Source organism: Lonchura striata, chromosome 12, assembly GCF_050655825.1.
Source record: "Lonchura striata isolate lonStrDom1 chromosome 12, ASM5065582v1, whole genome shotgun sequence".
Taxonomy (NCBI): Eukaryota; Metazoa; Chordata; class Aves; order Passeriformes; family Estrildidae; genus Lonchura; species Lonchura striata.
In genome coordinates, this window is record NC_140714.1 from 12,274,154 (window position 1) to 12,287,947 (window position 13,794).

Consider the following 13,794-nt stretch of genomic DNA (forward strand, 5'->3'; position numbering starts at 1 on the left):
AATCAAAATAATTGCATGAGAACCAATCAGGAAATCCTGAAACATTCAGAATGAAACCTTGTCATTACAAATTCACCATCGTGGCTAAAAAACAGATTATCTCTGTCAAAAGCTGTGGGAAAGTTTGCTTTGTAGCAGTAGGGGCAGAAGTAAATATTTGCCCAATCTGTTTTGTTTATCCTAAAAACATATATACATGAACAGAGTTTCAATTAAACACTATTTTCTTTCTCCCCATGTGTACATCATTTGAGCTGCCCATGTGAGGAGCTTTTAAAGCATCTCTCCCAGGAGTCAGGGAGATGGCTCCGTGCCAGCGCCTTACTCAGACCATTACGCCATGGCAGGGCAGGTCGGATTGCTTTGAATTTTAAGCCTCACTTCTTTGGTCTCACCTCTGAGTCCATTTAAACAGAGCCGGCCCCTTGCTGTAATTTAAAGCAATCTAAAACAGATGCACAAAGTGCCACTGAAAACATACCCACAGACGTGTTGGTTTTGCTGGTAAATGCCACAACTTCCCAAGGCTGGTGATTGCAGGGAGCAGGTGCAGGAGGAAGGGGTTCAGGTGTGAGCGGGGTCTGTCACCACATGCAGATTCCCCAGGTTACTGTATTTAAACCACTTCAGAGATTGTATGTTTTCTTCAGGAAGAATTGCACTGGGGATGTCTGAGCTGGTGGAAGAGCTTGAGGGGACATCAGGACAGACCAAGAGTTCAAAACAGCTGTTTTATTGCCCTGTGGGGGTCATGAGCCCCTCTTGTACACAGCTTTTGCAGGGACACAGAGTTACAGATGTGAAAGGTCTCCAGTTTGGGCTGGCCTTTGCAACAGCTGTTTGCAGAATTAGTTTCAAAACACTTTGTTTTGAAAATTAGGTGCATACTTATAAACATGTCATTTAAAAATGCAGTCATAAAAAAGAAAAGGCAAAGAATAAAAAGGAAAAAAATTCCAGCCAGCGGTTGAACCCTCAGAATTCTTCTCCCTGTGGCAACAGTGTTCAAACAGGTGAACAGGGAAGAAAAACAAAGGCTGGAGAAAAAACAAATGGTCGCCACATTTCAAAACACCTGCTGGAAGTGACTACAGCAAAAAATAATTGAGAACATTTAGGAAAATACATGAATGATGCCCATAATCCACTGCTGCTGTGGAGGGGGCTGGAGACCTCCAGGCACTGCACCCTGGGACCCCAGCGGAGCATCCACTGGCATGCTGATCCCACTGGCATCACATGAAAGTGCAACAATCCTCTGTGAGGTATTAAGATAAATTAAAAATCTCCTTGCATGAAACAACTCACAGCAAAACAAAAGTACAGCTGATTTTGTCCAGATTTAGTAAGTCTTAGATCTTTATCTTCTCAGGGGATCAGGGTCCTGGTTCTCCCACTCAAGTCATTGGGAATGCTGCCACAGGCTCCAGACAGTAACCAGACCTTATCCTACAGGCTTCCCTGTCAAGCTGACACCTTTTCATTTCCCAGCACCTATGGCAGCAATAGATTTACCAGAGCTGGAAAGTCTCCAGGCAGAGCAGTGGGACAGACACCAGCCTCCCGTGGCTGCACAGGCAGGCGATGACGCTCAGTCATGAAGGCTGCAAGATCCTCCCTCTGTGCTCAACCCTCAGACCTGCTGCAAAGCAAACCTGTGCCAGGCTCCCCGTGGTGGATGATGAGCTGGACGTGGCACCTGGATGCCCTCAGCCCCCCAGGCCTGAACCTGTGGTTGGGGCTTCTCTTCCCTGGCCATGCGTCAGCAGTGCAGGTGAGAGATGTGTCCTAGGAATGAAAAATCTGGCATTGGCATTTTGGCCCTGCTCCCCAGCTCTCCCTCCAGGTCCTTGCAGTGAGAGACTGTCTCATCCCAGAGTGCTGCAGCCAGAACTGCACACAAATCTGCACATAAACACCACTACTTCCACATGAGGAAGACAACTGGTTTGACAAGATGCTCTGTTTCAGAGTAAGAACTGGTTGCAGTTACAGGCTGGTCCCCCTGCATGGCTGGATTTAATTTTCAACCCATTTCTGTCAGATCTAGCAACAAACCTTTGTAACATCATGGAACCAGACACATCCTGTGTGCATCCCCTACCAGGACCATCATTTCTGGTGTCATGAGGTTGTCCTGTGCATGGCCAGGAGCTGGACTCACTGAGTCTCTTCCAAGTTATGATATTCTATGATCCTATGACCAGAAGAGTTTCGTGTTGTGCTGCAGCACCTCACTGTCAGCACTGCTGGTGACCCATCAAAGCCAAATGACAGCTCTGACTGGCTGTTTATGCCTCCACATACACAGACATGGGTCTGCCCCAGGTGAATGGCCAGAGCAGGCACTGCTGCCAACCAGGCAGCTTTGTCATCCCAGCCCTCGGAAAAAATGCAGAAACCCAAAGGAAGTCAAGGACACCTTAAGAGAGAACCAGAAAACAATGGGGAGCTATGTTGGGAGGGAAAGAGGCCAAGGAGCAGGATTACAGACGAATAACATGTGCAGTGTCATTAATCTAGATTAGTTTTATTTTATAGCATTAACAGCCCGCAGTCGCAGCATGCGGTGATCTGGCCCCGCGAGTTCCCAGCGCTGGGCCGGACCGCTGGGAGAGCTCCGGGCAGAGCATCAGCGCAGGAAGCGCCGCCAGTGACTCAGCCCTGCATGCTTGCTTGGAGACTAATGAACTAATTCCGGCACTCCGACCCTTTCCACGGCCCCCTTCCATTAATCTTCGGGTTAAAAAGCGCAGCAGTCGCTCAAGAGGGAAATTCCCACAGAGCAGAAGGATTTGTGCCGGGAGCCCCCCGTGCTGACCTCCTTGGCAGCCTGGCAGCGCCGGGACTCCGGCTCCTCCTCCGCGGCCGCCGGGCTCGGGAGCCGCCGGGATTCGCGGCTCCCCCTCCGCCCGCCCGGAGCTGCGGTCCCGCAGCGCCCGCCGCGGCCCGGGATGCGGCTCGGGATGCGGCCCGGGATGCGGCCCGGGATGCGGCCCGGGATGCGGCCCGGGATGCGGCTCGGGATGCGGCCCGGGATGCGGCCCGGGATGCGGCCCGGGATGCGGCTCGCTCCTCGGCGCTGAAATGCAGAAGCAGGATCTCGTCCTGCTGCCCGGCAGCTCACAAACACATCTTTGTTCCATATAACATTCCCCTTGGCGTTTTTTGGCAGATTTCAACTTCTGCAATAGCAAGTTGCCCATGTGAAGTGCTTACAGCCATCCTCACCTCCCTCCCAGCCTCCTCCCCATTCAAACTCTGGAGAGCTGGGGTTTTGCTTTCCATAGATTATAAATTGCCACATGCTGTCCCATTACCAACAGGCACTACTCCTAAAGAGCCCACGTGCCAGTTGTGCCTGGAGATGTATTAGAGCTTTCCCAACTTCAAAGAAATGAAGTTCAAAATTCAGTTAAAAAAAAAAACAGTTAAAAATTGCTCCTTAAAACTCCTGAGATGGAAGAGCTGCACAATGCCACAAACAGCAGGAGAGCAGGGGATGGTGGAGACAGGCTCTCCTGGAGAGTGATACGGGACAGAATTTGATCTGTGCTTCCCTTTTCATCCAGGACAGTCTGTATTTAACATTGTATCATCATGTGGAAAACACCTAAATAATTCCAGGGATAGCAGAGACTTCCATCCACAGACTTGGGGAATGGGACAACCAGTGCAACTGGGGACTGGAGGTCCAGTTACCACACAGCTACTTTACTCCATCCTTTGTCTTTATTTTATATTTGTATTTCTTCAATATAATAGAATACAACTTATTTTACATAATGTACACAAACTATATCACAGTGCTTTACAGAGCAAAGCATGAATTACATGGTGAAAACTGGGAGAAAAATGATACAGTCCTCTGCTTTGCCAAGCTCCTTCTTTTCTCCCTATTCCAGGAGACCTCCCAGGACACCCTAAAATCTAGTGGGAATCTCCCACCTGACTAATTCCTGGCCCCAGGCTGAATTTGGCTCATCACCACTGTGCTCTCCTCTCTGGAGCGCTGACAGGGCTGGCATCTCAAAGAGTTGTCACATTTAACCTCCTTGTTCTTATCTCCTTTTTCTCACAAGACAAGCAGCAGCTCTTTCTTTTGAACAACATAATTACTCTGAAAGTAATTACTGGAAACTGAGGAAAACCCCCCCCCATTATTCTTTTCTCCCAGGATGAGCTATTTTTTCCAGAGCACATGGATGGCCCCAGATAAACCACTGTGTTTGGCAATGCTGTTTGCTGCATTTATGAAAGCAGTACATCCATCACAACTTCACAGTACCACAGCCAGGGTGGGATGCAGACCTGGCTCCTCCAGTAGACTCACTGTAGCTGCTTTACGAACACAGAAAAAAAAGAAGCACTCACAACCATCACACATAGTGTTACAGGACACTGTAAATGACATTGGATTGATGGCTGCCAGGTCTCTGAGACCTAGGGATGAGCGTACTCACAGTGGGACAGGGGAAGTTTTTGGAAGCTGAGTGGGATTGTGGACAACAGGAGCTGAGGGTCACACACACAACAGAGAAATGGCAAGGACAGACAGAGGGAGAATGACCTTAATGCCAGATGAAAAGCTTTCAGATGGATCCCCAAAGTGATCCCTGTGGGAATCCTAAACACAACACACACTTCTGTGACTACATACACGTGTAGAAACAAAAGGAAGGTACTGGCCATGGCTTCCCTCAGGCCCTGGGCTACTGCAGAACATCACATTGTGAAACAGGGCACTGTTTTAACGCATACTTTTAATGAGTAATAAGAATAATAAACCACCCATTTTCCATTCTCTAACCTAATGGAATGAATGTAGAATTCCCAGCATTTGTACAACAATGTCATGTCCAGAACGATCAAGATCCCTTTCTGCAACAATAAAATGGAACACACCCATGGCAGAGCTGATGACAACGGGCAGAAAAAGAGCAAAGGCAGACACGTAGGAGTAAGTTTCCCTACAACACTTAAAATAGAAACATAGGTCAAAAATACATTTGATGAGTAGGAAAAAGTGAACCAGAAACTAAAGTTTTCCTAACTTCTGAGTCTACTTCCTCTCCTAATCCCTTTAATTCCAGATCCACATCAATGAATCAGAATTTGACCTAAAAGCTTTGCAGCAGGAGAATTAGCCAAATGCTTGAATTAAATATTGCTTATAAAAATCTATTTCCTTTTCTTAACAGCAAATTTTCCAACTGGGAAAAGAGTTTGAGGTCCACATGCTTTCTAAGTTTGGAGAATTAGACACTTCTCTCTTAAATCCCATCCTGCATAATCTGGAAAAGATACAATTTTACACATCAAATTATTTTCCAGGAGAAACTCAGCAGGATATCTGCTTAAGCAGGAGGATTTCTCTACATCCAAATGATTATTGAGCAACCTCTTCATTTTTGACCACACATCCTGTAGTCATTGAAACCACTCTGAGTATGATGGGACTCTGCTGGCCCTGGTGGCTGTTGTTTGGCATTCCAGGACTTCCTCCTGACCAGGACCTGGTCATACCATGGTGCATCTGCTGGGGCTCTCCTGGATCCAGCAGCCAAGGGACCTTGGATAACTGCAAGGTCAAGTGCTAGTCTGAGGTCACTCCAGCAGAAAAAATAAATACCTCAGACTCTGCCCACATAACTGCACTTACCAAGAAAGTCCCAATACAACCTGACCAAAAAAACCCCATGTCCTTTTCAATTTCATGATTTATTGATATTATTTAGTTATAATCTCTGGAGCAGAGCAGCCATGGCTTGTTGAGCACACATGGATGAATCCTCACAAAATAAACACATTGCCAGACCACACAGGGCCACACTGGCACAGGCAGGTGAACCAAGCTTACAAAGCTTTCAAGAAGTGACTAAGACTTAGAGGATAGGACTGAGTCCTACCTGACTAATCTTGCATTTAATCACTGGAGGTACACAAACTTTTATCTCTACTGATAAAGTTTGGGCATGATGCACAAGTGACAAAGATGGGAACTGTAATCGCAAAGAGTAAAATAACAAAACGTTTATTAAATGAGTACTGGCTGGTGCATGTGAAACTTATTTTCCAGAGAAGGATGTGACTATGATTAAAAAACATTTAAAGTCTAAGTAGGACTTTGGTTACTATGTTAAGGTCCTATTTTTTTAGGACCAATCATCACTATTGGCTCAGCTTTGAACTGCAACCATTTTTGAGACCATGGAAAGGAGTTGTATCTTCCCTACAAGCAAGCAGAAGACCATCAAGTTTAACTAACGATGGAAGCTTTGCCTGTGGGAAATATAATAATTTAAGTTTCCATATTGGTGGCAGAACTGGAATATCTAAGTAATGGTGTGAGTGTTTTCTTGGACTAGTTTTAAGATTACTACATAAAAGGAAACACTTTGAAGTTCTGGCAAAAATCAGAACTGGTAACTGGTGGTTTTATATCCTGCTGGGCCTTTCAGAAGCCATAGGCATACATTTAGAACAGCAATTAAGTCAAGCTTTTCTGTTGTTCCCAAGAAATATAAAAACCATTTCTGAGAATTCTTCCTTACCAAGAGAGAGAAAGGAGGCAGCTGTCCCTGCATCACTGCTGACTTGCAGAGGGGCTTTACACGAAGCTCTGCAAGTGCACCCTGTGTGCTCCAGGGCAAACAGCAAACCTGGGCCCTGCAGAGAGCCCCTCCCTGGGGCTGTGCACACAGACTCCTCCTGCTTCTCCATCACTCTGCCATGCTCCAGCCATGGGAAATGTGTCCTGCAGGCTCCTCCAGGCAGCTTCTCTCAACCTCTGCCTCGGGCCTTATGCTCTAGCAGGAGCACAGGGCCATGGTTCCAGGCAAGATGACCACACAGACCTTCCCAAACTCCCCCAACACTGATGGCCCTCTATTAAACAGCTTTTCCTGCACACAGGATTCCTGCCTGCCATATCCCACTCCCTCCACAGAGAAGTTAAGACACATACAGGAAACTTCATCCACAAGTTATTTTGGTGGGTGAACAAGAGCCAGAAGGCAAGACACAATAAAAAGGGGCAAAATATCCAGAATATAGCATGGCACCAGTTATCTTAGTCTTTTTGCTTTACTCTCCTTGCTTTAATTGCATCAATATTTTTAATGAAATATTTATCACATCTGACCAATGAAAACATTACTCAATTTTTTTGTGGCAAAATACGTGGCACCGCAAAGCATAATTTCCTAGGACCTCATATGGCATGCTAAGTCACATTGATTCCTGTCCTAGGTGTGCAAACAGAGATGTGTCAAGTTTTGAAGACACAGAGGATCCTAATAAATACCCACGAAACAGCTGTTCCTCAGAAAGTGCTATAAGTAGATATAAGAAGCACTGAGATACTCTGGAAAAAATAAATTGTATCCTAAGGCAGTGATGCTTCAAACATGTGCTGAAGCCCATAAAAATAAGTTAAAGGCTGTGTTGACAGACAGAATGAAGGAAAAATCTGTTTCTGGGATTAGTAGTTACAAAAGGTCTTCCAGATCCTGGAGTAATCATAGGATGAAATTTCCAGATGGCTCACCAGGATCATATAAGACCATGCAAGAAACACACATCCCTAAAGTTACCAGGCACAGCAAATCTTCTGGATAAATGGTATCTCAAGGATACTCCTGAGAATCGTCACATGAAGGTGGCACCCAAAATCTTCTCCAAATGAGGATCAGCTCCTCCCAGACTGGTCAAAATCTCCTCACCTTCCAGGAAGCAGGAGGAGTAAAAACTGCTTCTTGCCCTGCACGTCAACCAGGTCGGCAGCTCTCAGCCCTGGGCAGACCCATGTGGGCACCCTGAGGATCTGTTTGTGGCACTGCTGCAATTTGGCCCAGTGAGGAACTGGTGTAGGATTGTGAGATGCCCCAAACCATCTCACTTCTGCCCTGCTGCCAGCTGGGTTAATCTGCTTTTATAAAGCTGCTGCTTTGAGATGAGGGTGAAGATGCTTGGTAAGCTCAAAACAAAGCACAAAGTGCCATCAGGGAGTTTCCCCTCCCACAGGGAGCTGGAACAGGCAGCTTCAGATGAGAGAAATCAGGAATCTGACCCAAGGGTTTGCTGAGCCAGCTCTGGCCTAAAGCCAAGGAAAAGTGGCAACAGCTACTAGACAAGGAAGGTTGGGGAAATATATATACTATACAGGGGCTGTTCTGCCCCTGGCATAATGCAACATTTGCCTTCATGCACAGAGGAAACAATTGAGAGAGGACAGAAGATTCTCTGGTTTAGGACAGGGCTGGAGGCCACTGGGCCATGGCACCTCCCAACGTCCAACAGCACTTAACCCCAGCCTTTCCTATGAATGAGGCCAAGTTTGATAACAAACTCACTGGAAACAATCACCAATGCTTGCTAAACTCCTGTTAATTTTTCAAACAAACAAACAAACAAACAAACAAAGGCAACCCAAAGAACTTTCAGCCTTCTGCCCTGCCTGACAAGCACAGATGTAGTCATTTCCTGACAGCAAGAAGAGGCACAGAGACATGTCCCTGCAGCAAGGCAGGTGCTAGGAAATGGGAAGATTTTGTCTACTTCCCTCATGGTGATTCACTACAGGAGCAATTATTTTCAGTAAATATGGCACAGAAAATCCAAGTGAGGAGAAACCAGGGTTGTTTCTCTCCAGCAGCCAGGTCCATGCATTGCTGCACACATGCAGCTGGCACAGAGCTGGAGCCTGCCAATCTGCAACCATCCCCTTTGGAGAGAGTGACTCCCCATTCAGGTACAAAACAGATGCAAGAACCCAGCCAGGCCAGTGCTCTTGGCTGCCCACAGAACAGTCTTTAAGGGCTGAAGGACAAGCTGTAGAGCAGATGTTCACCCCTGGCAGCGACTCAGCCATACTGCACTGCATGCTTTTGCTTTTTCAGCTCTAGCCAAAAAGGGTGCATATTTCCCCACACTGTGATGGAGAAGAGACTGAACCTGGCTGTGGGGTATTTTCTAACAGACACCAGCAAACTCCCCCAGTAGGAAACTGAGTGCTTTACTGGCAGTTCAACAATGCCTTGACCACCTTGAACACCATCCCCTGGATGACTGACACCGAATCCCAGGAACAAGGCAGCCCTTACCATCACTGGATGAGTCAGGCACCACTTACAAAAGGCTTTTGGAGAGTGCAAAGGCAGATTTCTGGAGAAACTGAAAGGGGACAAAAAAGCCAGCTCTGCTGCTCTTCACATGCCCCAGCAGGCTGCAAGCACCACTTTTCAAATAGTTTAAAAGGAAAGAAAAAGGTTATTAATTTTTACTAATATATGACAGTTTGAACTGGAGTAAAGGCAGATTCACAGAACTTATCTGACTCAGGATACAGCATCTTTCTTAAATATACACACTTGAAGATGAATCACACTTGTCTCATAAGGACACTTCCTGAATTTGCTCTCCTGTAACTGTTCAGGGTTCCCATTCTGCAATAGAAGATGATGTCACTGTTTACATAAACAAAGGCAATGGTGCTTAGATCAGATCTAGGCAATCTCTTTCCTCTTAAAGTTAGCAACCACGTCTACTTTCTTACAAGGCTGGGGAGTGTAAGAACTGGCCAGGGCATAAAGAGAAGCACAGACCAAAAAAAAGGTGCAAAAGCAACCCAAATCACACACTTGACACAGATTTCTTTTGTTCTTAGAAAACTGGCCATATTAAAAGTGATGTAGCTCTCATTGCTCTCACTCTGTTCACAGTAGGAAGATTAAACTTCTGCACAGGAGAGTTGCAACTGAAAAATATTGTCATTACACTGAGCACAAATAGGCTTTTCTTGAACATTGAGCATGCACGTGGCCTCCCCTCTCCCCCCAGCTTACATTTTATGAGATTTTTGACAGTCAGAGAAAACTCTCCTTCCATATGTTCAGGATGTTAAGATTTCAACCTCTTTGCAGCAGGAAAATAAAGTCATCTTCTTTGCAGTGCCACAGCACTGAGCACACACAGAGCACTGACACAGTAACGCATGAACTGATCTCTGCCATTGCGGAAAACTGCAGGGATCCGGAGCACGTCTTGTTCCTGTCATGTCTGCAGATGCTCTGTTAGGGACTCCAGGGACATAGAGCAATTACTAGGGTTTGTTTCTGCTTTCCAGGAGCAGTTCTGTTTAGGAGAGAATAGAAAGGGATTATTTTTACCTTATAGCTTGGACTTACAGGGTGTGAACTGAATTTTTCTTCCCACAGAGAGACACCATGAACAAACTCTTCCAGTGCCCTGTAACAGGGCTGTGCCTTCTCAGCAGTGCCCAAAAGCCCAAGGGCTAATGAGGGCGACAGGCAGGGCCCAATTAGCAGCACAGGCATAGGGATGGCTGCCTTTAGGCCACACACTGAGTCTAAAGGGGTTTTTCCCTTTTGTTTTGGGGGCTTTGTTGGTTTGTGGGTTTTTTGCTTTAAGTCTAGAAAGTTGACATCTGCTTCTGGTAAAATTGACAAACAATTTTATTTGTCAGTAACTGTAGATTGAAACAGTACTGAGAAGTGCATTGTCTGGGTCTGCAGGATTGTAGGAAGTACCGATGAAGCATTTTCCACTGGCATGTGTACAGAGAAAAAAACATTTAAGTGGTGATAATTTTTTCCATATAGATTATGTACATCGTTATACACATGTGAGAATTAGACAAAACAAAACTAGAACAAAGATTCTTTTACGTTTTAAAAGGATCTTTGTCTCTCAGCCATAGGGATGGCTCAAGCCAAGCTCCATGGATGAGGCAACGAATGAGGCAACAGATGCATCAAAGGCACCTCACTCACAGTACACAGTTTAGCCAAGGCAAGAGCCAGACCAGGCAGGGGATGTGCTGGCACCAGTCATCCTTGCTACAGTAGAGAAGATGTTCCCAGCTCTTACCTCCTCCTGATGCAGCCAGGCTCAGGTGCACTCTCCACTGTGCCCTACACAAGTCCTGGCACTGGGGCCAGCAGAGCTGCTTTCACCAGGGGCTCTGCCCACCCTGCAGTGGCACTGTGCCCCCATGGCAGCATGCCCAGCTGCATTCTGCAACCAGATCTCCAACAAGTCCCATCCCACCATGTTTCCTGCAGCTGTGACTGCTCAGACCAAAGACTGCTTCCTGGACACCTTAGACACCACAAGGGTGTCTCCAGTTAAAATCCCCTGGCAGCTATTTTATTGTTCTCCTGCCTAATGCTGCAAACACAGCTCCAGGTCACCTCTCTGTTGCAACAGGCAGGAGAAATCTTCTGCATTCAGAACAAGGGAAGCCCATGAACCTGGTTGTTATAGTGGAAGGTGCCCTGCAGGGGTGACAGGAAGCCTCAGGTCACAGCAGGCCCGTGGGTCAGTGCCAGGAAGGGGATAAGAATGGAGCAGGCTTCCCATGAGGTTCAGGCATAGGGCAGGAAGGCAGACATTGTCTGTGAGGCCCCCCTCCTGCACTGTGTGTTCACCATTCATCAGCACCTTCCCTCTCGCTGCCCCAGGGTCACACAGGGCAGCTCCCCCTGCCCCAGGCAGCAGCTGGGGCTCTCTGCTGGCTCAGGGAGACAGGCAGCAGATACCAGCAGAGGATGAGGATGCTCTTTCAAAGCTGGAAGAGTACTTTTTCCTTCTGTGGTAAAACCCAGAACATCCTTCCCAGACCCATTTGACCCTTCCCTTCCTGATGTGCCCCCTAGCCCATGCCTCTCCCTTGCATTGCGTGGGAATGTTCCCCAAAACACACTCTTTTTCCCTCATTTCCTTCCTCTCGAGACACCTGGACCTTCCTCCTGCAGGCTCCAGCCACCCCTCATGCTGATACAGGCCAGGTCAGGCTTCCCAGGCCACCAGTTCATTGTCCATGAAACCAAAACAACCCAACACCCAGCTTGGGGCTGCAGGAGGGACCCTGTTCCATGCTCAGAGACAACACAGCCACCAGGGCCTCTGTGCTCTGAGGATGACAATTTATTTCAGCAAAACCACCCTGACATATCTGAGGAAAAACAGAAGCAGCAACTACTAGCAAAGACACCCCCAAGGAAGGCTGAAGGGGAAGTATTTCCCACCACAAAACAGGTTTTGAAATGTATTTGAAATTTGTGATTTGAGTCTCAAGCTGTTAGTGGAATATCCTTGCTCAAACAAGTCAGTTTTGCATGCATTAAGCAACACAACACAGAAACAAAAGAAAAAAAATCCTCTCCAGCTTCAATGCCAGTTTAAAAGTTATTGGGAGGCAGCCAATATATTTGGGGAAGGTTTTTAAACACCCTCTTTCAAACTAAGATTCCTCAGCAGAGATCTGTGCACACAGTACACATTACAGATGACAACTCCAAGTTCACTCTTCTAACACATTGCATTTTAAAAGCTTAAAATACCTTTACCTAAATCTCTATCCTGTTAAAAATGCACTGAGAGGCACAAAGCTTTATCCCACTAAAACAGAATGTGTGGATAAGTGGAGTTTCTTGCTCTGCTCCACCAGCTTGTTTCTGCTCCACGATCACTTGATCAGGAAGCCATGCAAACACAGCTTTGCTGGTTCATTGAATGTGCACTCTAAAACAGAAACTGATCTCTGAATGTTCTGAGTTGGAAGGGACCCACAAGGAGCATGGAATGACCCATACAGGGATCAAACCCACAACCTTGTGTAACTGGCACTTGCTCTGACAGGCTGAGCTGACCTGTCCCAGAATCATTGCACAGTTTGGACCGAAAGGGACCTTAAAGATAATTTCATTTCACCCCCCTGCCATGGGCAGGGACACCAGCCATTACACCAGATTGCTCAAAGCCCCATCCAGCCTGGCCTCAAATACTTCCAGGGATGGGACATCCCCAGCTTCTCTGGACCACTTGTGCCAAGGCCTCACCACCCTCACAGGGAAGAATTTATTCCCAATATCCAACCCAAGTGCATCTGTTAACATGCATGTTAACTCCAGCTGGAAGCCCACAAGGCAGAGCACAGCACACTGAGAGCAGGAGCCAGATGCTGCTTTTCACTGGTGGCCATGCACAGCCTCCTCAGATGGGTACAGCCACTGCTGGGCTCAGCTCTCTCCCGCTCCGACACTGGCACGCACTGAGGTGTAATCACCTGTAAAGCACATTCCACACCACAGCAAACCACCTCAGCCTGGGACTGCAGCCACCACCCGTGGAAAGAGGCCACCTGACCCTGAGAGCTCCATAAACACAATGCTGAGCCTGAGCTGCCTTTGAGCAGGTGAGATACTGCATGCAAGATTGGGCAGCCACAGATTGCCCAAGGACTAGCCTTTCCCACATTTCAGTGAGCTTCTTTTTATGACTTTTCAGCTTTCATTAGTGAGAAGCAGGAAGAGTGAAGTGGTGATGTCCCCAGCCAGGGTTAACAGGATGTGACTCTGCCCTGAGTCATTTTGCTCTTTCTCTGCACGTGGAGACTGCTGCTCACACCTGGGTCATGGACACCTGTGGCCACACTCATCAGGACAAATCCACTGCTTCCCAAACTCGCACTTCAGAGGCTGCAGGAAGCAACCTTCACATCACACAGTTAGAACTTGATATTTTCAGAGTATCTTCACAACCAAAAGGACTGAAGAACTCCAAAATGTGCTCAAAATCTAAAGAATAATACAGCAGTTTTACTATGAAGTGTCTGAGCTAGCAGGATCACGCTGAGGTCTTACTTAAGTCCAAGAAATTAAAACATTAAGCCACACAGCTGCAGAATATGACTAAATACTCAATTACTGTTCTCTATTTTACATCTGAAAACTTACCATATTTGAATAACCTCTAGTGAAATATATTTCA

The 13,794-nt window shown here is 46.8% G+C and overlaps 1 protein-coding gene across 3 annotated transcripts in view; it reads right to left on the reverse strand.

Moving 5' to 3' along the window:
• Nucleotides 1-2,509: 2,509 nt before the first annotated feature.
• The window catches only part of SLMAP (sarcolemma associated protein), a 93,536-nt gene continuing 82,251 nt past the window's right edge, over nucleotides 2,510-13,794 (reverse strand). For all 3 annotated transcript variants that reach the window (XM_085590549.1, XM_085590541.1, XM_085590540.1), the window contains one exon: nucleotides 2,510-10,134. In XM_085590549.1, coding sequence (XP_085446675.1) covers nucleotides 10,054-10,134 — 81 coding nt within the window. In that variant the 3' untranslated portion in view covers nucleotides 2,510-10,053. The remainder of the gene's footprint in view (nucleotides 10,135-13,794) is intronic.